The 25,988-nt window shown below is 36.5% G+C and overlaps 1 protein-coding gene and 1 pseudogene across 1 annotated transcript; one reads left to right on the top strand and one right to left on the bottom strand.

Moving 5' to 3' along the window:
- The first annotated feature begins 24 nt into the window (after window positions 1–24).
- On the top strand, window positions 25–25,988 carry LOC137399349 (RNA polymerase-associated protein RTF1 homolog). Its single transcript, XM_068085427.1, has 15 exons — window positions 25–216; window positions 1,780–1,872; window positions 4,864–5,017; window positions 6,365–6,572; window positions 8,482–8,699; window positions 8,913–9,057; window positions 10,309–10,507; window positions 15,215–15,297; window positions 15,853–15,991; window positions 16,602–16,736; window positions 17,458–17,579; window positions 18,786–18,913; window positions 19,596–19,708; window positions 20,444–20,549; window positions 25,522–25,988. The coding sequence occupies exons 1-15, from the start codon at window positions 118–120 to the stop codon at window positions 25,626–25,628; spliced, it is 2,049 nt and encodes a 682-aa protein (XP_067941528.1). The 5' UTR covers window positions 25–117; the 3' UTR covers window positions 25,629–25,988.
- Window positions 11,658–13,271, bottom strand: LOC137399595 (adhesive plaque matrix protein-like; annotated as a pseudogene).

Genomic DNA, 25,988 nt, shown 5'->3' with positions numbered 1-25,988 from the left:
AACCCGCACAAGCTCTCTGTTACTGAAGATGCGTTGTGCGATGGTCGCCTTGTCCTTAGCTTATTAGCCAAACGAATTGCAATGACGACATAAAAATCATTTGCTGGTGTTTATAACATGGCGGGTGGTACCAAACCCAAGAAGCAAAAACTTATTAACTCTTCGGACAGCAGCAACAATTCTTCTAGTGGCAGTAGTGGTAGTGAGTCGGAAGAGGTACTGAAATTACGTTCATGCTTCATGTTTTTCACGAAGGATAAAAACACCTAAATTTGGGAAGCATTGGTTATTTTTGCGACTTGATTTTGCCCTTGACTGAGTAGATCAACTTGAAAAGACAGTTTGTTTGATATTGAGTGCACGTGAATCAGCCATGTTAATTAATAATGTGCATTTAAATTGATCGTTGACACGAACCAACGTAGAAAAATCGACACTCACCGACTTTAGGCAAATTCTTGATGCATGTTGGCATGGTTCGATTAAAACAGTACTGCTATATTATTATTCTGGTAGAGTAGTTCAACCGGGTTTATTACCATGTATTACAACGACTTATAGACACTTCAAATGCACTGGTCAGAATTACCGACTTCTAGACTGTATTACTTAGTACTACATGTGCAAAGAAACTTAATATGAAGCAAATATGCATTATTGCTAGAACAAAACAAATGACTTGAGTATTTTCTGCTCGCCATTTATTCAATGAGCAATAACAAGTGTACGTTAAAAATAAAAAGATTATTCTCTGCACCACCACAAGTACTCTAACTAAACTTGATGCTATCTGCTTATTTTATTCACTTATTAGTTTGTTGCAGAGCGCTCCATATCTGGCAAGCTCATAACACACATTATTTGCAGTTTGACGTTTTTGTTTGTTGTCCATCCATGTGGATTTTATTATTAGCTACATTTATTTTGTCTGTAAAGTTCATTAGCCATGAAAATATGCCTAAACAGGTTGTATATTGAATCACTTCAAAAATGATTAATCAGTAGGCTACCATTTTATTCTAGCAAGAGTCTGTTGTATTTTTGGTAACATATGTGAGCCATTCTATAGGCCCTATTAATATTGCAACATTAAAGTCTCCAAAACTCACTGATTAGTATATACATGTTCTAATGCAACATGTTTAAATTTTATGTAAACCACATGATTGAGTTTTTCTTTGGGCTTATTTGTAGTTGTCAGTTTTTTTTCGACGTGTATGGATTGTTGCATAAGTATTGCCTAAATGTACTGTCATGTAATATGTAGGTCTTGGACTGTAAATCTAAGTACAGGTCAGAAATAACAAAGTTCTATCTTCTTTGAATATAAAATTGTCTCAGTAGACCTCGTTGGATTTTCCACTGTATGGTCGCACTGGCACACAAGATATGGATGAATTTAATTGTCGCCTACTGTACAACATTTAGACCTTTCCTAAAGCCATACCATGAAGTGTTACTTCTGAAATTCAGGAAATTATTGCTTTGCACAAAATTTAAGTTTGTTGTATGAATAGGTTATGGTCTGAAAAAAACTTCAGGATATTTTTCCTTAAAACATCCTTTTTTGTGATAATGTGCCTATTAAACAAACCTGTCTTTGCTATTTGCCTAAGTTTCCTGTGTTTGTGAATAATTGAATAATTTTTTGTTCAAACACTGATCGTTATTTAAATGATTGGTTGGAGTTGCCATAACCTGTTTAAAATTCATCAAATGCTTGTACTTTTGTATCATGCAGTTTGCTTAAAAACTAATGCTATCCATATTATTGTTTAGAGCACAAAACGACAGACTCGGCCCAGGAAGCAAACGGCTAATAAACCTAATCTTGCTACCTACTCCGACTCAAGTTCGGAAGAAAGCGATGAAGTAAGTTCTAGTATTTAACCAAGTGTATTCGTATTCTCACAGCAAGGCTACAGGTGATTCAAATAAAATTCGTTCTTTAAAAACCTTTTCGCTGTCAAATAAATCAGCCCTAATATTGATTATAATCTTAGACTAAATTGATGCTTGCAGCTTTCACTATCATCATTGGTTTTCACTGAATATTCTACACAACTGATTCAAACTACTAAAAATCTTTGATATATCTTTCTAACACATTTATAAATGTAAGACTTTATTTTATCACCTTGGAAATCAGATATCACATCAACGACCCAGTTGGAAAAAAAAATTTCATCTTTGCGTTCTTATAAAACAATTGCAGCACAACATTTTTTTTCACTTTTTATAATTTTCTAGATCACAATTAATTATGAACACACAAACCTTTAGTAGACTTCCCCAGAAAGTATTTTTCTATCATTTGCGATTGTTTGAGGCGCTCTTGCTGACAAAATGTTTTAAGATAAAAATGGACAAAACTTGATGGGGGTTAAAACGCTCAGATTCATACGAAATTGGGATTATGACATCTATAGCTGCACTTCGGAGTAGAGGCCGACAGAATACAAATGCGTAATGCTGCAACTTGAACGCAATAGCCGATATCAACAAGGGGAGAGATAGGCGGTGACATCATTTCAGCACCTATTTTTTTAGCGTTGTTATCGCCATCAAGTTTTATTGAGTTAAATCTTGAAACGTCCTGGCAGTCAGATCATCTAAAAAATAAAAATACCTTATGATAAATTTTATCATTAAATATCGCTATTTTTCTATCCTTTGTGGTTGTTTTAATGTTTGAGGTGATCTGATTACCAGAGTGTTTCGAGATTAAAATTGATAAACCTCGATTATGATTAAAACACTCGGGAAAAAAATGCGCGCAAAATGATGTTACTAGTTGTTATATCATCTATCGATATCAACTATCGCAACGGTAACAACTAGTGACTTCATTTTACCCTAAAAGTGACTTTGGTTGCCTTCGACAATGGATAATGAAATTACAATTGAGAGTAATATTGCAAGTATGTAGCACTAGGTGAATCCCCGGCGTTGCTTGGATAATAAAAAAGTTTTTGCAGGAAAAATTCTTTTTATTAGATAAGTTTTTTTACCCAGCGAATTTGAGTAACTTAAGCTAGTCAAAATCTTTACTATAATAAGTGTCGTTATTATAACTTGAGCCAGCGTTAGGAAAAAGATTGTGTAATGATCTCCCGTGCAACCATGATTTTCAAGTATGCTAACTGAAGCTGGTTTTAACGAATCAGCATTAAAGATTTACAGTTGTAGTAAGTATAACCACAATTCTTCCATTGAATAGCAATGTCTGGATACTGAATAAATAAGCCTGTCTGTAGAACTGAAGGTTCCGAGTTCAAATTCATTGCTTAGTGGATTTTTTTTGTTCCTGTAACATTATCGCTATTACTGGACACATGAACGACGGACACAAACACTGAAATTAATTTACAGTGTACCCTTGGGTCCCTGTTTTACTGGTTTTCCACCTTACGATGTGGAACATAGTGTTTTTTGTCTCCTCGTTACGATCTTTTAGTCAAACATCATCAATAAAAATGTCACTCGAAATTCAAGTTTGGCGGTCAGTATGCTAAATTCGCCGGAATCATGAAGATGTCAATATGCTATTCTCCAAAATCTCTCCTCAATGCCTGAAAGAGATACGTTCCCTTCCAATTCAGCATTCATCTTGTTTTGCAAATGCTTGGTATTGCGTAAGTGAAGCGAAAATTAGTAAAAAGTAAGCAAAAGGGAAAATTCATTGTGTATTTTTAGCGTTTAGTATAATATTTATTATAAACTTTAATTCATTGCATTTACATAACTATATAACTCCATATATAACTTCAATTCGTTAGCCAGGAGTCCTAGGATTGATAACGACATTGAAGTAAGAAAAGATTTTATTGCAATAAAAGTTTTCTTGCAGATCATAACCACTAAATATACTAAAGTTACTGTAGTTAACTATAGTTAATAAGGTTATTATACTATTTTGTTCCTCATTTTTAATATGTACAGTACGTGTGTAAAATTTTGATGTTTTCACTAGGGGTGTTTGCATTAGTTAATTACTATGGGTTTCTATACCCCTCTATAGGACATTTCCATTTTAAGATGCCGACACCGGAACGAATCGATGTCGTCTGGTGTGGTCCACTATACATGTATATAGATTGGAAGGGTTAAGAGGTCACTATGTGTAATAATAACTACACGTACATGTAAGCCCATGCAAACAACCGTTATAAGTGGACCGTTTCTTCCATATACTGGAGTGCCTTGAGATTTTCTTTTTCAGAAAATTTGATAGAATCTTGATATAACTATTAGGTGGAATGTTTTGATTGCTCAGTCAACTGAATTGCCTTTTGGTATTTGGCTCCTTTGTGTACCTTCTGCATGCGTTCAACTGCTTAACAGTTCATTTGCTCCCATACTAAGTTTCGTGTCTGGGCTTTGCTAAGTCCCTAATAGTTTTGATTAAAAGACTTTGTATATAGTTATTAAAGACCTGCACTAATACTCGCTAATCGCCTGTTTTGAGTTATTTTGAGTTATCAAATTATTATGGTTTCGGGTATTTCAGAAGAGCAGTAGGCTAGCTGTTGTTTTATTCCATAGCCATGCATACATTGTTATGGTTTGTATAAATTACAAATTAATTATTTCTCACTGAATAAATATACAAACGACCTCATTCATGATGAATATTCCTTTGTTATGAAATGTATTACGTTCTGGTTGAAATATGCTGTCTTCCGAGTTATGTCTTTTGCCTGTATTTATCCACATGTGTGGCAATGAATGAATGTAAACATGACAAAAGGATATGATACTTTTCACTATTTGTTTCAAGTATCTCTCTCTTTTGTCAGTCTTGCTAAGTTGGTAGATGATTGGTCGCTGATGTTGCCAGGAGTTGTGTGCCCTGCGTTGTAGTGGTCAGCTACTGGTAAGACTAAGAAGAAAGCTAAGCCTGCGAATAAAGGAGCAAAGAAGGTTGTGAAGAAATCATCTAGTGAGAGCAGCAGTAACTCTTCGTCTTCCGCTGACTCTTCTAGCAGCGAATCAGCCCAATCGGAGATTGAAGATGGTAAGCAGTTTTCGTCTTGTATTTCCTAAAAAAGATTTAGTAGGTGGGATTTTTCCAGTCCAGCACTTTTCTCCTGTTTACTAAGGTTTATTAGCGAGTTGTCATTTAGCTTAGGCATTAAACCTAAGCTGACAAGAAAATTTAGACAAGTTTATCAGAAAGTATCGGTATTTTTCTATCTTTTGCGATTGTTTTTTATGTTTGAGATGACTCGACTGCCAGGATTTTTATAGAAACTTGACAAAACTTGATTCAGATTAAAACACTCAAGCGAAGTTATGATTACGATGTATATAGTTGTAAAGAGACTAACAGAATAGAGACCTGTATTGCTTCAACTTGAACGCAATGGCCGATATCAACCATCCCAACGATAACAACTATTGACATCATTTCGTATGTATTTTTCTTTTCAAGTGTTTTAATAGTGATGAAGTTTTGTCAATTTTAATCGGGAAACATCCTGGCAGTCGGATCGCCTCAATCATCAAAAATAATCGAAATTGGTGGAAAAATGCTAATATTTTCTATACAATCTACTGATTTGAAGTGAGTTCAACGTTTATGTTATGCGTACCTTTTGAAGGTAAGAACTTGTTACCGTACGATCTGCATTTGGTACACAGATTACAATTTTACAGTATTGCAGATTATAATCACTAGGTGCACTTAACACAATGCAGCTACTGTAGGTAACTATAGTTACTAAAGTTAACATACTATTTTGTTACTAATTTTCAATATGTACAGCATTTTTATAAAATTTTGGACAATTTTTACCTTCTTTTTTTGTCATTGTATAATTACAATGGGTTTTATACCCCGACATACGATTTTTTCGCCATACGATGCCAGTTTTGGAACGGATTAACATCGTATCTCGAGGGTGCACTGTATATATTTTGCGTTTGTCTCGAAGGGGCTGAGATAATTCAAAAATACCTTCGATGGAATGCTCTCTACTTATGTAGTCCAATAAAAGTTTGTTAAATTTTAAATATCAGTCCTTAGGTGTGTGTAACAACACTTCGGTTAGAGTGTTCATTTTATAACTGTTGATAGCTATACTAGTACGCTCGGCAGTGCCGAGCATTGTGAGAGATCATTATGAGTAATATATATATGGAGAATTGTTAGGGCTTCCGAGTGGTGTAATAGTAGCACGCTTGCATTTGAATCTGATGACCTGTGTTTGATACTAGGGCATTCGATTTTTTATCGCTTTTAGCGTGGCTTCAGATAGACTCCACTCCTATTATATTATGCATTGGCTCTAATCTCATCTTTGGAATGCAGCTCTAAAGCTCACTCTAAAATGCCAACAGATGTCAAAACTCTGTGTTGCAGGCGAGGTGTCAGGAGGTTCTGCTCCAGGTAGCCCCGCGCAACAGAGTGGCAGCGGTAATTCAAGCAATGAAGATGTTTTTGATGATGGTTATGATGACGAGCTAATGGGGGATGAGGAGGACCGGCAGAGGCTCGAGCAGATGACACAAGTTGAACGTGAGAAGATTATATTTGAGCGTCTTGAACGCCGTGATGTTCTCAAAACAAGGTAGGCAGCATTGATTAGAAAATGTTGTGTCTGTTATACGTACGAGTTGTTTTGAGTATTTTAGCAAAGCATACCATTACATTGAGTGTTCACCTAGGACAATTCTAGCATATGAGTCTGCGCACTGAAGCCTACCATCTCAGCAAGCAGATACAAAATATTGATTTCCTAACACAAACATGATAATGCATGTCATTCCAATATTCCTTCTTTTAAATTCGTTTTTTTTAAATTGGGTGCTTTCGATTTAAGAGCGTTTACCAAGCCTAGAGTTTCTTGACTCATAGAGAACGTAAAAATATCATTGTAAAAATGTGTTGAAAGGACCAAATTCATTAGTGGTGGAGTAACATGGGCAGCAACATCTGACCTTCTAAAGGTATGTTTAAACTAGCCCGTGTGTAGCATTTGCTCTTATTTGCTGTTATTTTGCAGTTAGCGACAGAGGCTAATTGCCTAGCATTGACATTTTTTGATATAGACGTCCACTGTAGCAAGGAGTTTGCTGTGCACACATGTTTCGTGATAGCACATTTAATTTATTTATTGCACAATAGCCAAGTGGTTGATATTCAGTGCGGTTTTCCCACTGTTGTCTCCGTAGTGGTGACGCCCCACCATATGTAGCTGTGTTCAAACTTGATGTCTATTTCTGTTAGCCAATGACACGTGATTTCGAATATTATGACACATCAGAGGTGCTCTCACCTATGCTCCATAACATTCTAATTTTACAGATCTTTTTAAAATGTTGTTTTCTGTATATTAGACTGTTTGAAGCAAGTATATAGTAAATGAATACCTGTGTATGTATGGACTACCCACTTTAAAAAGAAAACAAGATGCGTAAACTGATTTTACCGGAGTAATTATCACTATTTGGCAGCGCTGGCTCTAATTGGCCGCTAAGCTGTGTTTAGACAGCTGTTATGAGATATTATTGCATTCATTTACACTCTAAAACCGCCACTCATTCTCGAGCACCAAAAATGTTAACTCCTTAAATCTTTTAGTGTTTTGCAAGCTAGTGTAAACACATCTTAAAGCTTCAAAGACATCGTTTCTAAGCACAGAACAGCCTATATAATTTGTCATAATCCTTTCCAGACACTGTTAAGATTTGTGCTAGCACAAATTAATAAGGCTTTTCTGTGCTTAGAAACAACATCTTCGAAGCTTTAAGATGTGTCTACACTAGCTTGCAAAACACTGAAAGATTCAAGGAGTTAACATTAGCTAACATTTTAAAAAAGTACACTTGTCATTCTTGTTACTCCTCTTAGCAAACATGTTGACCAATTCAGGCACTAAGATTACTTTGAATTGCTAGTGATTGTCATAGGGTGTTAGTATCAGTTACTCGCTAGTGGTTGTCATAGGGTGTTAGTTAGTATCAGTGACTCGCTAGTGATTGTCATAGGGTGTTAGTTAGTATCAGTTACTCGCTAGTGATTGTCATAGGGTGTTAGTTAGTATCAGTTACTCGCTAGTGATTGTCATAGGGTGTTAATTAGTATCAGTTACTCGCTAGTGTTTGTCATAGGGTGTTAGTTAGTATCAGTTACTCGCTAGTGATTGTCATAGGGCTTTAGTTAGTATCAGTTACTCGTTAGATTGTCATAGGGTGTTAGTTAGTATCAGTTACTCGCTAGTGATTGTCATAGGGTGTTAGTTAGTATCTGTTACTCGCTAGTGATTGTCATAGGGTGTTAGTTAGTATCAGTTACTCGCTAGTGATTGTCATTGGGTGTTAGTTAGTATCAGTTACTCGCTAGGGATTGTCATAGGGTGTTAGTTAGTATCAGTTACTCGCTAGTGATTGTCATAGGGTGTTAGTATCAGTTACTCGCTAGTGGTTGTCATAGGGTGTTAGTTAGTAACAGTTACTAAGAGTTAACATTACTTGCAGGTTTGACATAGAGCAGAAGTTGAAAAGAAAGCAAAAAACAGAGGTTAACAAGAAACAGCAACCAAAGTCAAGCAAATCGTACTCGAAGGCAGACGAGTCGAATACGGCCTCGGGTAGAAGTCGTGTGCGAAAAGCTGCTATCGAGAGTGGCAAGGCCTCTGAGAAGCGCTCAGCCATAGAAGCGCTGAAAGCTAAACGACATGCTAGAAAGACACAAGGTTAGAAAACATATCATTGACTTGAATAAAGCCTCAAGTGTATGTAACTATTAATAATAGATTTACTATGTTAGTCAGGTTTAGTAACAAGCCGAGCGGGTGAATTCCTTAACATGATCATGCTGCCTCGACCTTTCACTCTGGTTTGTTACCTTCACCGATGTGGCCATGGAAACCTCTCTTAGCAATAAGCAAATGGCTTTTTAACTGCAGAAGCAAAAGCGGAAAGGATGAAAGAGAAAAAAGGAAACTATGTCTCTGAGAGCTCAGGGAGTGATAGTGATGCCCCGGAGAGAGAAAGTGAAGCTGATGGAGACTCAGGCTCTGATTCAGATGCGAGTAGCCGCAGCTCTGTGCAGTGAGTAGCCAATCACAAGCTGTGCCAAAGTGAAGGAGGCTAGTGATTCGCTGGACGGAGAGTGTGCCAACAGCTTTTGGGATTACCTTTATGTTAACTCAGTAGACCGTTGTAGTTAGTGAATCTTCGCAATGACCTAAGCAATCCCTCATTTTCTTAGCATCCCTCGTGAAAACTGAAAATCCGGGAAATGCAACTAACTCACTCGTATCTAATAGTCACTTTTTCAATAATCGTAAGTGTTCTCCTCTTTTGCTTAGGTTCATTATACAATTTTGAGAGTCGAGGGTGTTTAAGAAGCGTTATGAAAGAGGTCATAAGCACATTGCACTTTTATTCTTCAAAAAACTTTGATGCCTGCTACCATAATCATGCTCACAGAGAGATTTCACAGGGCGAGAGTATGAGAGAGGTTTATATGTTTTAGTTTTTTAATTTGTTTTATTTAATTTTTTAATAAATATTCTTATCCCGCCAAGTACAGAACCGCGAAGTAGCGAGGGATTACTGTATTAGTAGCTGGCATTCATTTTACCCAAGACTGTGCCATATCTATCTAGAATTAATATTCCTAATACAGCCTGCGAAATGTAGAACAACTAAGGCTAGTCAACAAGAGATGACCAGCACAACAAGAGCTGACTACATGTAGTTATTTGCAATATGTGGATAACTTTTGAATGTTCAAAGTTTCAGGCTGAATCCTATGAGTAAATTGTATACACACAAAATTCTCCTGTTTTCATAGTAGCTAATATTACTACTGTATATGACATAGTAGCTAATATTACTACTGTATACGACATAGTAGCTAATATTCCTACTGCATACGACATAGTAGCTAATATTACTACTGTATATGACATAGTAGCTAATATTACTACTGCATACGACAGAGAAGCTAATATTACTACTGTATACGACATAGTAGTTAATATTACTACTGTATATGACATAGTAGCTAATATTACTACTATATACGACATAGAGGTTAGTATTACTACTGTATACGACATAGTGGCTAATATTACTACTGTATACGACATAGTAGCTAATATTACTACTGTATACGACATAGTAGCTAATATTACTACTGTACAGTATATGACATAGTAGCTAATATTACTACTCTATACGACATAGTAGCTAATATTACTACTGTATACTACATGGTAGGTAATATTACTGTATACGACATAGCGGTTAGTATTACTATGTTCTACAATCATGGTTGTGTTGTTTCTGTTGAAGGAGTGACTCGGAAGGGGAGAGTGTGAGCAAGTCAAGGGAGCCTTCCAAGGCAATCCAGGTGAAGGAGCAACTGGAAGACATTCGGTTGTCGAGGCACAGGCTTGAGCAATGGTGTCACATGCCCTTCTTTAAAAAGGCCATTCTTAACTGCTTTGTCAGGATCGGCATTGGCAACCGTGAGGGCAGTCCTGTCTACAGGGTATGTCGAATAAGTCGTATATCTGTATTGTGGAGTACTTTGTGGTCCAATGGTTAGGTTCACATGTCTATAGTATTCTCATTTAATCCCAGAAGTTCCATAAGAGAATGTGTCAGTCAGAGCAGGCATTGCAAGTTGACACTTCAAAGTTGGGTTTCTAGTAGCTGGTTTCATCCATATTTTTACTTTATCGTAGAACCAAAAATTTACCGTTTTCACTTCGACATACAAAGGTTTGACATTTGGTATGAAGATTGGTATGAAGGTTGGTATGAAGGTTGGTATAAAGGTTGGTATGAAGGTTGGTCTGGAAGTTTGTCTGAAGGTTGGTCTGAAAGTTGGTCTGAAGGTTGATATGAACGTTGGTATGAAGGTTGGTATGAAGGTTGATATGAACGTTGGTATGAAGGTTGGTGTGAAGGTTGGTCTGAAGGTTGGTATGAAGGTTGGTCTGAAGGTTGGTATGAAGGTTGGTATGAAGGTTGGTGTGAAGGTTGGTATGAAGGTGTGTCTGAAGGTTGGTATGAAGGTTGGTATGAAGGTTGGTCTGAAGGTTGGTATGAAGGTGTGTCTGGAGGTTGGTAAAAGGTGTGTCTGAAGGTTGGTATGAAGGTGTGTCTGGAGGTTGGTAAAAGGTGTGTCTGAAGGTTAGTATGAAGGTTGGTATGAAGGTTGGTATGAAGGTTGGTGTGAAGGTTGGTATGAAGGTTGGTGTGAAGGTGTGTCTGGAGGTTGGTATGAAGGTTGGTGTGAAGGTTGGTATGAAGGTTGGTGTGAAGGTTGGTGTGAAGGTTGTTATGAAGGTTGGTATGAAGGTTGGTATGAAGGTTGGTGTGAAGGTTGGTATGAAGGTTGGTATGAAGGTTGGTATGAAGGTTGGTGTGAAGGTTGGTCTGAAGGTTGGTATGAAGGTGTGTCTGGAGGTTGGTAAAAGGTGTGTCTGAAGGTTGGTATGAAGGTGTGTCTGAAGGTTGGTGTGAAGGTTGGTATGAAGGTTGGTATGAAGGTTGGTATGAAGGTTGGTGTGAAGGTTGGTCTGAAGGTTGGTATGGAGGTGTGTTTGGAGGTTGGTAAAAGGTGTGTCTGAAGGTTGGTATGAAGGTTGGTGTGAAGGTTGGTGTGAAGGTTGGTATGAAGGTTGGTGTGAAGGTTAGTATGAAGGTTGGTATGAAGGTTGGTATGAAGGTTGGTATGAAGGTTGGTATGAAGGTTGGTGTGAAGGTTGGTGTGAAGGTTGGTGTGAAGGTTGGTATGAAGGTGTGTCTGGAGGTTGGTATGAAGGTTGGTGTAAAGGTTGGTGTGAAGGTTGTTATGAAGGTTGGTATGAAGGTTGGTATGAAGGTTGGTGTGAAGGTTGGTATGAAGGTTGGTATGAAGGTTGGTATGAAGGTTGGTATGAAGGTTGGTGTGAAGGTTGGTCTGAAGGTTGGTATGAAGGTGTGTCTGGAGGTTGGTATGAAGGTTGGTGTGAAGGTTGGTATGAAGGTTGGTATGAAGGTTGGTATGAAGGTTGGTATGAAGGTTGGTATGAAGGTTGGTATGAAGGTTGGTATGAAGGTGTGTCTGGAGGTTGGTATGAAGGTTGGTGTGAAGGTTGGTATGAAGGTTGGTATGAAGGTTGGTGTGAAGGTTGGTCTGAAGGTGTGTCTGGAGGTTGGTATGAAGGTTGGTATGAAGGTTGGTGTGAAGGTTGGTCTGAAGGTTGGTATGAAGGTGTGTCTGGAGGTTGGTATGAAGGTTGGTGTGAAGGTTGTTATGAAGGTTGGTATGAAGGTTGGTATGAAGGTTGGTGTGAAGGTTGGTATGAAGGTTGGTATGAAGGTGTGTCTGGAGGTTGGTATGAAGGTGTGTCTGGAGGTTGGTATGAAGGTTGGTGTGAAGGTTGTTATGAAGGTTGGTATGAAGGTTGGTATGAAGGTTGGTGTGAAGGTTGGTATGAAGGTTGGTATGAAGGTTGGTATGAAGGTTGGTGTGAAGGTTGGTATGAAGGTGTGTCTGAAGGTTGGTATGAAGGTTGGTATGAAGGTTGGTATGAAGGTTGGTGTGAAGGTTGGTCTGAAGGTTGGTATGAAGGTGTGTCTGGAGGTTGGTATGAAGGTTGGTGTGAAGGTTGTTATGAAGGTTGGTATGAAGGTTGGTATGAAGGTTGGTGTGAAGGTTGGTATGAAGGTTGGTATGAAGGTGTGTCTGGAGGTTGGTATGAAGGTGTGTCTGGAGGTTGGTATGAAGGTTGGTGTGAAGGTTGTTATGAAGGTTGGTATGAAGGTTGGTATGAAGGTTGGTGTGAAGGTTGGTATGAAGGTTGGTATGAAGGTTGGTATGAAGGTGTGTCTGGAGGTTGGTCTGAAGGTTGGTATGAAGGTTGGTATGAAGGTGTGTCTGGAGGTTGGTAAAAGGTGTCTGAAGGTTGGTATGAAGGTTGGTATGAAGGTTGGTCTGAAGGTTGGTGTGAAGGTTGGTATGAAGGTTGGTATGAAGGTTGGTATGAAGGTGTGTTTGGAGGTTGGTAAAAGGTGTGTCTGAAGGTTGGTATGAAGGTTGGTATGAAGGTGTGTCTGGAGGTTGGTAAAAGGTGTGTCTGAAGGTTAGTATGAAGGTTGGTATGAAGGTGTGTCTGGAGGTTGGTAAAAGGTGTGTCTGAAGGTTGGTATGAAGGTGTGTCTGAAGGTTGGTGTGAAGGTTGGTATGAAGGTTGGTATGAAGGTTGGTGTGACGGTTGGTGTGACGGTTGGTGTGAAATTTGCGGAACTATTTGTTTCAGCATTCAGAGTTGTTTCCTAAACATGCTGTTCGAAGTTTCTCAAAGCGTTGCAGTTTTTCACGCTAGTACAGTTCGCCCTTGGGTTTTGATGACCCTCAAATGATTTTTTTCTCTATGATCTAGAACACGATGTTTTTCGCACTCTCCATACGAAGTATGTTTTGTCATGCGAAATAAAGAAAAAGTTCTCTCAAAATTTAAATTTGGCAGTCGGTGTGCTGATTTCATCGGGATAACAAATATGCCGATATGCTATTGCCGAAATTCTAACAATGATTGAAAGAAATACATGTACGCTGTTCGATCTCGCTCAGATTGGTGTTATTGTGAAAACGAAACCGAAGACAGATAAGTGATAAAATTTTAGTGACAAAAAAGTTGGGGTTTAGTAAAATAGTTGAAATATATATACTACAATTTAGCTTCAAGTATGTGTTTAGTGAAGTAAATTTATTCTAGTTATGTTCAACGTGTATGTTATACGTCTGCCTCGAAGGTAAGAATTCTCGATGGTACGTTCTGCACATAGTAAATTGTAATATCACATTTTATTGCAGATCATAACCACTAAATACAATAAAGTTGCTGTAGGTAACTATAATTACTAAGGTTAACATATTATTTTGTTACTAACTTTTAATATGTCCAGTATGTATATCAAATTTTGATGATTGTCACCTGGGGGTGTTTGTATTAGATGTTTACTATGGGTTTCTGTACCCCTCTATTCGAAATTTTAGCCTTATGATGCCAACGCTGAAACGAATTAAAATCGTATGGCGAGGGTCCACTGTACATGTAGTTGGAAAGTAGTTGTACGAGGGTCCACTGTACATGTAGTTGGAAAGTAGTTGTACGAGGGTCCACTGTACGTGTAGTGAGAAAGTAGTTGTACAAGGGTTCGCTGTACATGTAGTTGGAAAGTAATTATACGAGGGTCCACTGTACATGTAGTTGGAAAGTAGTTGTACGAGGGTCCACTGTACATGCCATATTCGGTTTTAGTTTAGTTTTAAGAACCACTTTAAACAGTTTTTCATACTTTCACTCTATGTTTAAAAGAATGATTCTCAGGAAGACTGGCGTGAAAGTGTTGAGTATGAGGTACTAGAGGTGAAAACAGAAAGGGCAGAGCTTTTCTTTGAATTAAAAAAAAACAAATGACAATAAAAATATAGGCAAAGATCTTCAGATAATTTCTTTGCTTCCTCCAAAGTCGTCTCGTAGTTATTGTGAGGAATAACGTGAAGGTAAAAAAGGAAGCTTGAAACTACAGAATGTGGAGAGGTTGTCCAAGATAATCATCGATATTATGTAAAAAATTCAAATAAAAATATTAGTTTTATTAGATATTTTATTAATAAAGAATGTTTTTGTGTTATCATAATAAACTTCCAATAAAACCATTATAAAGTAAGAAATACTTTTGATACCATTGTAGCTTCATGTTGATTGGCTGACTTAGTGAGTTCTATTTGATATGCATTTCTCACCTTTTATCAATTAAGCTAAACAATATTTTCTGTGTTGCAAGTAGGCTTTTTAATTCATAACAATTATAAATTTTAAACATGTTCTTAAATGCTTTCCTTCCTAACACGGCGATAACATGAATAAGTCACAACCAAACTCCATGTATATTCCTTTTATCTACTTGAGAGGATTGCTAGGAATAGAATTAGTGTTACTGCAAGTCTGTTAGTTGGCTTTGCTAGGACAAAATATTTTATGTAACCTTCCAAATCACTGATAAGTATTTAGATTTCCTCCTTTCAGTGGCATTCCATTGCTGCATGTTGTGTATTGAGTAGCCACTTCTTTATTAGCAGTGCGCTAGATTTTTGGGCTCATGTCTACTCGGCCTCTTTACTGAGCTTACTTTATCCAAAGTTCAATAGAATGGTTCAGGTTTGGTTATCAGTAGGACTTTCCAGCATTAATTGTAGTGTGTGGAGATTTGTGATGTCGTGGAAACAGCAAAAATATATCAACTTGGTTCCACCAGAACTAACAAGGGTCTCAAACTCAGGTAAGATGTCAGCCACTCTGTACGTAACAGATACACCAAGCGCACTGGCTTTTACTGATATTCTCTATATTGCACTAAATGTATTATTTTTAGCTTATATTGTACATAAAGATGCTGTTGTTTCAGTTGTCACATTTTTGTTCTCAAGCTGCATCTGTACTAAACCACCTAAAATGTGAACGTTCACATCTAGGTATGAGTTTTACTGAAAATCAATTATATTCTATAAGGCATTGCTCTGTCTTCATTTTTGGTAGCCATCTCTTGAATTTTTCAGTTTCAACGATGGCAAAGTGTTTTAATAGGGTTTAATTTCTCCTAACTTTGCGAATGTAAACTCCCGATAACTATAATGGTAGGCATAGAGAATTAGCTGGGGTTTTCACCTGCAACTGACTTCAGGAACATTTATTTATTCACTGCAAGCTTCAATCTTTCCTTTAAGATGTTGAATTCTTCAGTCCTATTATATGACACTTTTCGTCGTAGCTTCTTCACTGGACTAATTTATTGGTGGTTTGTTTCGTCACGATGTTACTCCTTTACCTGTTGCAGATTTGGCCAAGCTGAGCGGGTCTACAGACTAGAGTTTGTCTCCAACAGCCCCTTCGGTGAGCATGAGTTCTTTAAATGGAAAGAAGCAGTTATGTTTGCTGGCTGTCAGCTGCCGACCACTGAAGATGTCAAGAAAAAGGTGAGTGCATCTCTGAATGAAGTGCTTCAGATGTTGATAGTTTTGTTGAGTTAACACTGTTCACCAATTTGGTGTTTTTTTATATTTTTTACTATTATATTGTTAAACATTCGATTTATTATATCCTTTCATGGTATAGCTGTTATCACTTCCTCAAAAATTAGGTTAAAATTCTTTCATTTTTTCCATAAATTAACTTTACTATAAAATATATCAACGGATCATTTATTTGAGTTATCATATACTTCAAAACTACTTTACACAGCGCTTGTATATACTCTGATGCGCTAAACCTTTTGGTCCTTTATAAGGACTTTACTATTTAATTGCAAGTAGCTTTTTGTCATCTAGTTGCTAATGTAAGTTCTTACATCATGGCACGCTTGACTGAAGAGATCATTTTTGACTGAAGAGATCAATTTTGCGTCAGAGTTGTAATATAAGTTGTCACTATCACAAGTTTCTCTACTCCGAGTTTTACCCAAGACTTGCATATCTCTAAAACACTTTTATTTGATAATGGGTGATAGGCTGATATGTTTGAAGTATGTAGACTAGGCTTTAGTTGGTCTGTTTTAACGGCAATAGTTTGCTCATTTGAATTTTTCAGGTGGCGGATTTGAAAAAATACCTTAAGTTGAGTTTATCGGATAAAGAGATTGTTGATTTGGTTAATGAGAAGAAGAGATTCCAAAAGAACCCGACAAACTTTGCTGTCAAGAAGCATGAGATTATGAAAGAGAAGGTAATTCCATATGAACGGTATCACTCTACCTAAATATGTTTTTATTGATCGTCATCATCTTGATTGCTGTATTTTATAGTTATACTTCTTATGAATCTAGTTAGTTTGATACCTACTTGGTGTTTAGGCTGTTTTAGATATCAAATGTTTTAAAAAAATATGTTGTAAATCATTTAGATCATTCTCCAGTTAGAAAACAGGTTTTTAGCTCCTGTTACTACAGATAATTACAATAGATAAAATCAATGCATTATAGAGAGATTTAAACAGAAATGTAAAAATAATTTAGTAAAGTGATAAAAAGAGTTTTTTATTTTTACTTTACCTTTAAGGAACATGAACTAAACGATAGCCTTTAATATGCAGAGGTTGTTATGGTGAAAAAGATTCATTGCATAACTTAATTTGACTTGAACTACTAGGCTATAAGTTTTATATTTTTTACATTTTCTTCATATATTTTTATTTCAGTAACTTCACTTTCATTTTTAAATCTACGATGTTTCAAAAAACTTTGAACGTCGTACGTTGAAAATTACTTGGTGCAAAGTCAGATAGTGGTTCAAATTTTTATATTATTTTAAAAAATTTGGATGTTACTTGAACGTTTGATAGTATGTACACATTATGAAACATCCTGCTATATGGTACATGTTCTACCATCAAAGTTTATTGTTAGTTGCCAGTCTGATGTCTCTCACATGCATCTCCTATCATCTAGGAACTAGCTGAGATGGCTGGGGATGAGTTTCGGGTACAGCAACTGACAGACGAGTTGGAGGAAGTGGAAGAGAAGGCAACAGAACTGGAGAGGAGACGAGTGGGAAAACTTAATTCTATCACGTGAGTATCAGGGCCATTATTTAAGTGCTTCAAATTTTGGTAGCATTTTTCAATAATTTACCTAATCAATCATTAGGTAAATCTGCGTCATATGTTAAGATTTTAATGTATTGAAGCAAATATTTCCTGTAAGAGTACGCTGTAATTCATCCCATTGCCCGAAAACCTATAATTTTAATAAATACATATAACATTCAAACATGAGTAAATATCATATAGGCTTCACACCATAGCTAGCACATTTGAACTACTAGAAGCCTACCTAGTGGCTGCATGGAGAACTTTATACTGTATATCGAGCAATGGCAATATACATGTGTATATGCACAAGTGTATATATATATATATTTACATTTATATTTATACATAATGTGTGTATGTATGTGTGTATATATGTATGTATATATACATATATGTATATAAATACACAATTAAAAAACAGCGGCAGGTAATGTAGTTGCCTGCCATTAACCTGGCACATTGCCAATGACTAATTTGAGTGAGCTACTATCCGTATCGCTAAACGTACCAATAGGAGCTGTGAGAGCAAACTTTAGTGATGTTGTGTAACGCAGAGTGCTATGTGCATTTTGATCAAGATAATCGACTCATATCGCCTATTGAATTCATTGCATGTCACGTAGCTTAGTTGGTTAGGTTATCGCCTGGTGAGGGGGAGGTTTTGAGATCAAATCCAGCACGAAGCAGATATTTCATTCTTAGATTTCAATAGCAATAGCTGGACAGACCAAACAACAAACTTTGAGAGTAATACTTATATATACTCAGTTGGAAACAGTTAGTGGTTCATATTATAAACATCAGCTTCTCCATAACTTGCTTGGTGTGCTGTGGGGGCCCTTGTTAACACTTACACTGTTGGTTTGCTGTGGAGACCCTTGTTAATCCTTACACTGTTGGTGTGCTATGGAGGCTCTTGTTAATCCTTACACTGTTGGTTTGCTGTGGAGACCCTTGTTAATCCTTACAATGTTAGTTTGCTGTGGAGGCCCTTGTTAGCCCTAACACTGTTGGTTTGCTGTGGAGGCCCTTGTTAATCTTTACACTGCTGGTGTGCTGTGGAAGCCCTTGTTAACCCTAACACTTTTGGTTTGCTGTGGAGACCCTTGTTAATCCTTACACTGTTGGTGTGCTATGGAGGCTCTTGTTAATCCTTACACTGTCTCTATTGACGACTTATTCCAGGTTCATTAATCAGAGAAACCGATCTAACAATATCCGACACGCCGAGGAGGCTATGCGGAAAGAGTGGATAGAGAGTAAGAATGCAACAGCAGATCCATTCACACGACAGCAATGTCGCCCAGTACTAGGTAAGTATCACGGCCACCTGATATGTCCATTATAACCATTCGATTAGCTGTGATAGTGTGATCTAGTTCTGCTTTTATGTGATCTTTATACGTGAGTTCAGTGTAGTAATAGAACATGGAGTAGGCTGACAGTGCCAGAGTAACTGACGTTGTAACACTGCTTATAAAACATAACTTTATTTTTACATATTAAAATTAGAAAATCCATAATATAAACAGCAATATTTATGTGATATTTCACAATTAACTGCGTTTTAGTCACTTGTGACCAATCAGTAAAAATTGTAAGTCTAAGCTCATGACAATACATATTTATTTATAACCTAGGATTATGACCGGCTACGCATTAATCTATTGATAGCGGATTTCAATAAGTAAATTGTATAATTTTTACAGCAATAAGTATTATACTCTGTTGAATATATAAAAGGACTGTTGAGATCATAGACCTATTAACTATACAGTATAGTTAATAGGTCTATGGTTGAGACAATGTAAAAACATTGCTGACACGGTGTTCAGTGTATACATCAACTTTGGCAGTGAGCTAAAACTTGTCCACAAATTTAAATCCAGCTTCATCATGCATCAATTATTGATAGTGCGTTATACTAAAGTGATACGTCATAAGGATCCTCCTAGTATTAAGTAATGTATTACCTTGATCACAACATATCTGCAGCAACTAAGAAGAAGAAGGTTGAGGCAGCAAATCAGGAAGTTAAACCTGAATTGTCCAAGCAAGACAGCATAGACGCGGCAGAGCAAGCCCTCAAGATGCAGACGACACAGAAGGTTGGTATCAGCTCACTAATATTGTTTGATTCTCGAGCAGCAATGGCCCATATGAATGATGATATTAATAGATTGTGTGATGTCTTATAGCGTCTAAATTATGTAAATTACTCAACAATTCTGGTTTAGTTATTGGGATTTTTATCAATAATAAGATTTTCAGCAAGTGAGTACAAGTCAGTACATCGGTAAGTGTATCAGTCATCTTTGTAACTCTTCCCAAAATGAATTGTTTATATTTTATAAAATGGCAACTTTGTCACTTCAGCTGGTACCAACTCCTGTGTCTCATAAAGGTTTAGAAACCTCAACTCGTATAGATACACTCACAATTGGGTAAATATTTCCCTTGTACGCCGATTAGTGTTATGGTATGCAAATTTACTCTTAATCTTGTTGATGTTTACACATCAGCTAATAGAAATTGGTCTATGATAGGCCTCACTAACTTATCAGCTGCTAGTTACTAGATATGGTGTCCTCAAGTGAATTTCCTCTAGTAGTAACTTGATTGATTACTAGATTATCAGTCATTACTAGATGAAGCAGCAGGAAGTAATACCTTTTATATACTTTTATATGAGTCAAAAATAAATTGAGATTCACCCAGTCCTTGATCTATCTTTGAAGGTAAATTTGCATGACTTGTCATTGCCGTCAGCATGCATCACTGGTATAGCCTACTTTGATGTTTTAGTCATTCGATAACAATTATTTAATTGGTTTGTAATGCAGACTAGCTTGCCGCCGAAAGAGATCAAGGAACATCGTACATCACATGACCTCTTCTCTGTTCATGATTTTGATATCAAAATTGACTTGGATGTGCCTCTCTCCGCAGGTAACTTTAACTGTCAGTTATAGCTGACTTCTTTCGCTGACTTCTGGCTGCTATTAGGTTGTAAATATTTTCCTTACTATTATAATAGACTATATAAACTGGAATGTCTTTGAGTTCAACTTTGCTGCACTTTTAAGGCAATATTTTTACATGATAGTTTGTAAGTAGGTATTGTGAATTGTCAACACACATGTATATGAAGACCTCAACGCAAGAACGATTAATGTCACATTTTCTCAAAATACTAGGCTCGATTTCCATTAGATAGTTCTGGCCACATAGTTTAGTCTCTGTGACAAACTTTCAGCAAAGATGATCCAGGTCAAGGGATATCCCTACTTGAAATAAACTAGCTCTTTGTAAATCTGATCAATGTCCAAGTTTTTAAACTTTAAAATGGCTATATCTCATGTTTGAGCAAATGTGTCATTGATCGTTCTTCCGTTGAGGTCTTCATATATATTCAAACATTTAAGATGTTTTTAGGTCATTTCATTTCACACACATTAACACAATCTTAGAATATTTCATACACAGTATTATAAATAACCATGAATACAAGGGCCTCACCAAGATGCAGTCAAGTTACTATTTACTGTTATGTTGATGTGCGATTTTTTAACATTCGGTGGGAAGTTTAAGCAAACTTTTGTCTCCACACTTGAAATAATATCCAACACCCGAAAAATATATTCAAGCTAATTTTGTTTAAACTTAACCTATTATAAAGTAGAGGGAATACACTGTGTATCTCTACCGTGTATCTCTACCGTGTATCTCTACCGTGTATTTCTACCGTGTATCTCTACCGTGTATTTCTACGGTGTATCTCTACCGTGTATCTCTACCGTGTATCTCTACCGTGTATCTCTACCACGTATCTCTACCGCGTATCTCTACCGCGTATCTCTACCGTGTATCTCTACCGTGTATCTCTACCGTGTATTTCTACCGTGTATCTCTACCGTATATTTCTACCGTGTATCTCTACCGTGTATTTCTACCGTGTATTTCTACCGTGTATCTGTACCGTGTATTTCTACCGTGTATTTCTACCGTGTATTTCTATCGTGTATTTCTATCGTGTATCTCTACCGTGTATTTCTACCGTGTATTTCTACCGTGTATTTCTACCGTGTATCTCTACCGTGTATCTCTACCGTGTATCTCTACCGTGTATTTCTACCGTGTATCTCTACCGTGTATTTCTACCGTGTATTTCTACCGTGTATCTCTACCGTGTATTTCTACCGTGTATCTACTAACTCCTCACCTCTGAATCTACACATCATCAACTCTGTACTTTTTCATCAGCACTCTATGATATAGGAACACTACTGAGTGTCCGTCGTTGCCCAGATAATGAAAAAGTCTTTGCACAGAAAGTTTATTTTCATTTAACATATACAACATTTAAAACTCTACCTTTTAAACTTCATATCATGAGAAAAGTGTTTTTATGCAGTTCAAATAAATTACAAAAAAAATAAACAATCAGTTCATGAAAGTGTGTGTAAAATTAAAAAAATGCTACTGTTGCAGCAGAAGCTCGTTATATTCAAAGTTTTGATGGATGATACTTGGACCACTTGATACTGATACAAACGTAAAAATGAGATATCTAATTTTCTTTATCTAATACTTTGTCTGATTGAATGGAGAGAGAGAATGTGGAGGCAATTCTTACTCCAGATAATACAATTTTCCACGTGAAATGCATTTAGCTTCTGCAAATTTATCAAAACCATAAATATGAGTATAACTGACATTTAAAATGGAAACAGTACATCTGAAAATTGCACATTAAAATATCGGTGATGTTAAAAGAATTTAATTCAAAAAATAACATACTGAAAAGGTAATATTAGTTGATAATAAAAAGTGCACATGTAAAGCCGTGTGCATTGTTAAAAGGGTATACCGTATATGGTAAGAGTGATGGGTGTGGTAAGAAGTACTTAGTCCTGTGATTATGCGCACTTGTTAGTAGACTCGCGATTTGAATGTTGTGAGTTCTAAACCAATATGAAGGTGATTTTTGTTGCTTAAAATTTATTGCTATAACTGGACACACAAATGACAGACAGAAAAAAGTAGAGATTTATGTATAGATTAAAAGCTATTTTTATTGGTTAATCATTAATTGAGTCTTCTACATCGGTGTCAAATAAACTGGATCCTTTTGTTGGAAAACTAAAATTCTCATTTACAACATGGTTACTCAATGGGAATTTAATCAATAGTCATAAATTATATATCAACATTTTGTTCTGATTTCAAATATGTAAATCAAACAGCTTTCAATATATGTTTTTGAGCCAAATTTTGAACATTTCATTTTTTAATAGTTGAAGATAATCTGCACAGATACAATCACATCTCATACATTTGTATTAGCTTATTTCAAGTCATATCCATGTTTAATCACTCGCTGTATTTGAGTTATCCGTTTACCTTGATAAGATTGTCTGTTCCATGACAAAGACAATCTTGAAACAAATTAATGTCATATGAAGAGGGTTGGTGTTAGAGGAGCTAATTACAATCTATATGCAATATGACAACTGCTGTAGTTTGGTCTTTGCACCATATTAACTTGAGGGCTAGATAGCTCGAGTTTACTAGATAGCATTGGAAATACTGTGTATTGTTTGCTATTGTATTTGTTATTGATTCTTAGTTTTACACTGGTGATATTGCTGATTGGCAGTTCCGCGTTGGCAACTACATAGTTAAAACCTTTAGTTGGTGTTTCATGACAGTACAGTATCTTCCTGCTATAAAGCATTGATTTTTTAAGATATGCGGAAAATTTTTAGCATTATGATTAGTCATTCAGTTTTTGGTGGCAAAAACTTGCAAAAGCTGTTATAATCGCTTGTTATTCCTATAAAAAGAATGCAGCTATGTTCACATTGTCAAGAAAGTAATTTTTTAGTTGGTCTTACAATAAGGTCCTAGAACTTTATGAAGAAAATATACATGTAACTACCCTACAGGATGAAAATATTCGTTGGTCATAAAAATTCGCGATTTCGCGAACAGTCAATCTCGCGAATTATTAAATTCAGTGAATAATTAGTTCTATTTTTAATCACAAGAAAGAATAACTACTGCATCAAATTGAAAACTAGTCGCTAGCCTAGTTTTTAATGTAAATACCAAACGTAATTGAGTTCCAAAACATTTTTAAAATCATTGGCTGAGCTTTGAGCTAACACCATCGCCAATGCATCACATTTATTTACAAAATTATTCGAGGTTGTCACAAGATATGCAGAATGGCGTCATCGCGAAAATAGCCGCTAGGCAGAAGTACTAAACGTAGCCGAGTTCCAAAACTTCTTTAAAATCATTGCCAGGCCTCGAGCTTTATTGCCATTGCGTCAAACTTTACAAAATTATTCAAGGTTTGTACAAGTTATTCGGCATGGCTTCAGCATCGCAAAAAAGCTCTCCTAGTCTTTTTACATTAGAATCAACTCCATCAATCTCTGATACCGAAGTCAAGGATGATCATGATTTTGATCTGGACATTGTGGTATGTATTTGATTTGCAGTGCAGATACGTTTTTCCATAATCAACTGCATTAGTTAATTCTTTTGTTTAAAAACTGATCGCTTTCATCAAATACTTCAGCTATTGTTTTTGTACTTCCTCAACACTCGTTAATATTTTTTCTTTTTTGTGTTTACTGCAGATTGAGAATGAAACAACCTACTCCGATTACGAAAACTAGAGACAAGTAGTAATATTCACCAAGGCAGGAATATTGGCAGAGAAGCAACCAGTCAACCTAGACCCCCTTCATCGCCAACAACTCCTTGATATCGCTGCAGCAAACATGATTAAATTACACATTTTATTTCATGTATAGATATATTATAATTTATTACAAACTTGAGTGTACAAATAAAATATTTCAAATACAAATAAAATTTTACAAACGATGAATGGAGTAAATATAAACAGTTTAGTCCATATGGCGGTTGTCTATCAATAAATTAAACTGGTACTCTTGATATGTGAATACTAGCGTGTAATGGTGCTTTCTGACTAGTTATTTTGGCAATAGCAGCTCTGTCACTGTCTTGGGTAGGTGTTGAATGCGATTCTCTTGCTACTACATGGCTGGTAAGGAAGCTATCATCAGAACTCTCATCGTGGCTTACTATTGCAAAGTTCTGCCGGTTGGCCAATGATTTGTGCTCGTAAAGGCATTTTTGTTCCTTTTTAAAAACAGATATATTCTTCTCGGTAAGTAGCTGCGGTCACTTCAACCTCAATTTCCAGACCTCCCTGAATGATTGGTGATCTTCTAAGAATGACATCTACCACCCTTGCAATCATTGTTCTTCGGTGTATGCTGAAAAATCTCTCTTCACACTAAAACGAATAATGAAGCGGTAGGGATGGAAAAAATAAGTATTGCGTTTTACCGAAAAACCAAAGTAAAATTCAACTAATTTAGTAAATGTAAAAAACTCATTGCTTACCACAAATTGTTGGCTTATCAGAGGCCTCCAAAGCGATGAATATTCGTGAAAACCTCTGGACGCAGCAAAAATTGTTTACCGTAGCTTAGCATGATCGCCTCGCAGTTGTAAGCTAAATATAAACCAGAACACGCGGTGTGCGCATGCGTAGGAATAACTCTATTACTAGCCGCAATAGAGTTAACTTTTCCTAGAGAGTGGCAGTTTTCAACCGCGAATAAATTCATCTGCGAATATGCATGAAAAAACAATTTTCGCGAAATATAACTCCGCAAATAAATTCATCCTGTAGGGTATGTTTGTAATTTAAGTGAGGGTTACCAGAGCTCACTTGTCTGAGATCCCGTAACATAATTTATACGAAATATTATAAAACTTACTATTACTATTTTGCTACTGGATTTGGAGTCATCACTCCATGATTCAGGATCACACGGTATATGATTTTGTTATGACTGTTTGAATGGCATTGCAGGTAACCCTCTTTCCCTCTTGCCCAAATCTCAGTCTGATGTGAGAGACACAGCTCCTAAGCGGTCGCTAAATCTTTCTGACTATAAGAAACGAAAAGGCCTAATCTAAGAGATGTAGGAAAGAGCATTGCGTCATTTTGTATATAAATAAACTTTTGTATCATTGTTTTATAGGGCAGTGAAATGAACTCTTGCATTACATAGTGCCTCTTTTTGAATCGAGTATATCCTCTAGAACTGCTTTTGTATATACAAGCTGAGTACATACAAATGGTATTCTGGTTTACTCCAAAAACCCGTGTGAATTCCAACCTTGGAACTATGGTATATGATTTGAAATGGCATTAGACTGTATATATGCTTCTTATACCGATTGCTTTTACACTTGAACAGAGCCTGTGAGTCATTGAAGCTTGTTAAAGCATGTCGTTTTACGGTGTATCTAAAATATATGGTGCCATCAAACATA

This window comes from Watersipora subatra, chromosome 7, assembly GCF_963576615.1.
Source record: "Watersipora subatra chromosome 7, tzWatSuba1.1, whole genome shotgun sequence".
Taxonomy (NCBI): Eukaryota; Metazoa; Bryozoa; class Gymnolaemata; order Cheilostomatida; family Watersiporidae; genus Watersipora; species Watersipora subatra.
This window is presented reverse-complemented; position numbering and strand designations above follow the sequence as displayed.

What these genes read in the sequence shown, in the direction of transcription:
- LOC137399349 (XM_068085427.1), top strand. Translation starts at nt 118, where the DNA reads ATGGCGGGTGGTACCAAACCCAAGAAGCAAAAACTTATTAACTCTTCG. An exon ending in CTGAAGATGTCAAGAAAAAG is followed by an intron (nt 15,992 to 16,601) that starts GTGAGTGCATCT and finishes TGAATTTTTCAG; the next exon opens with GTGGCGGATTTGAAAAAATA. An exon ending in GGATGTGCCTCTCTCCGCAG is followed by an intron (nt 20,550 to 25,521) that starts GTAACTTTAACT and finishes ATGGCATTGCAG; the next exon opens with GTAACCCTCTTTCCCTCTTG.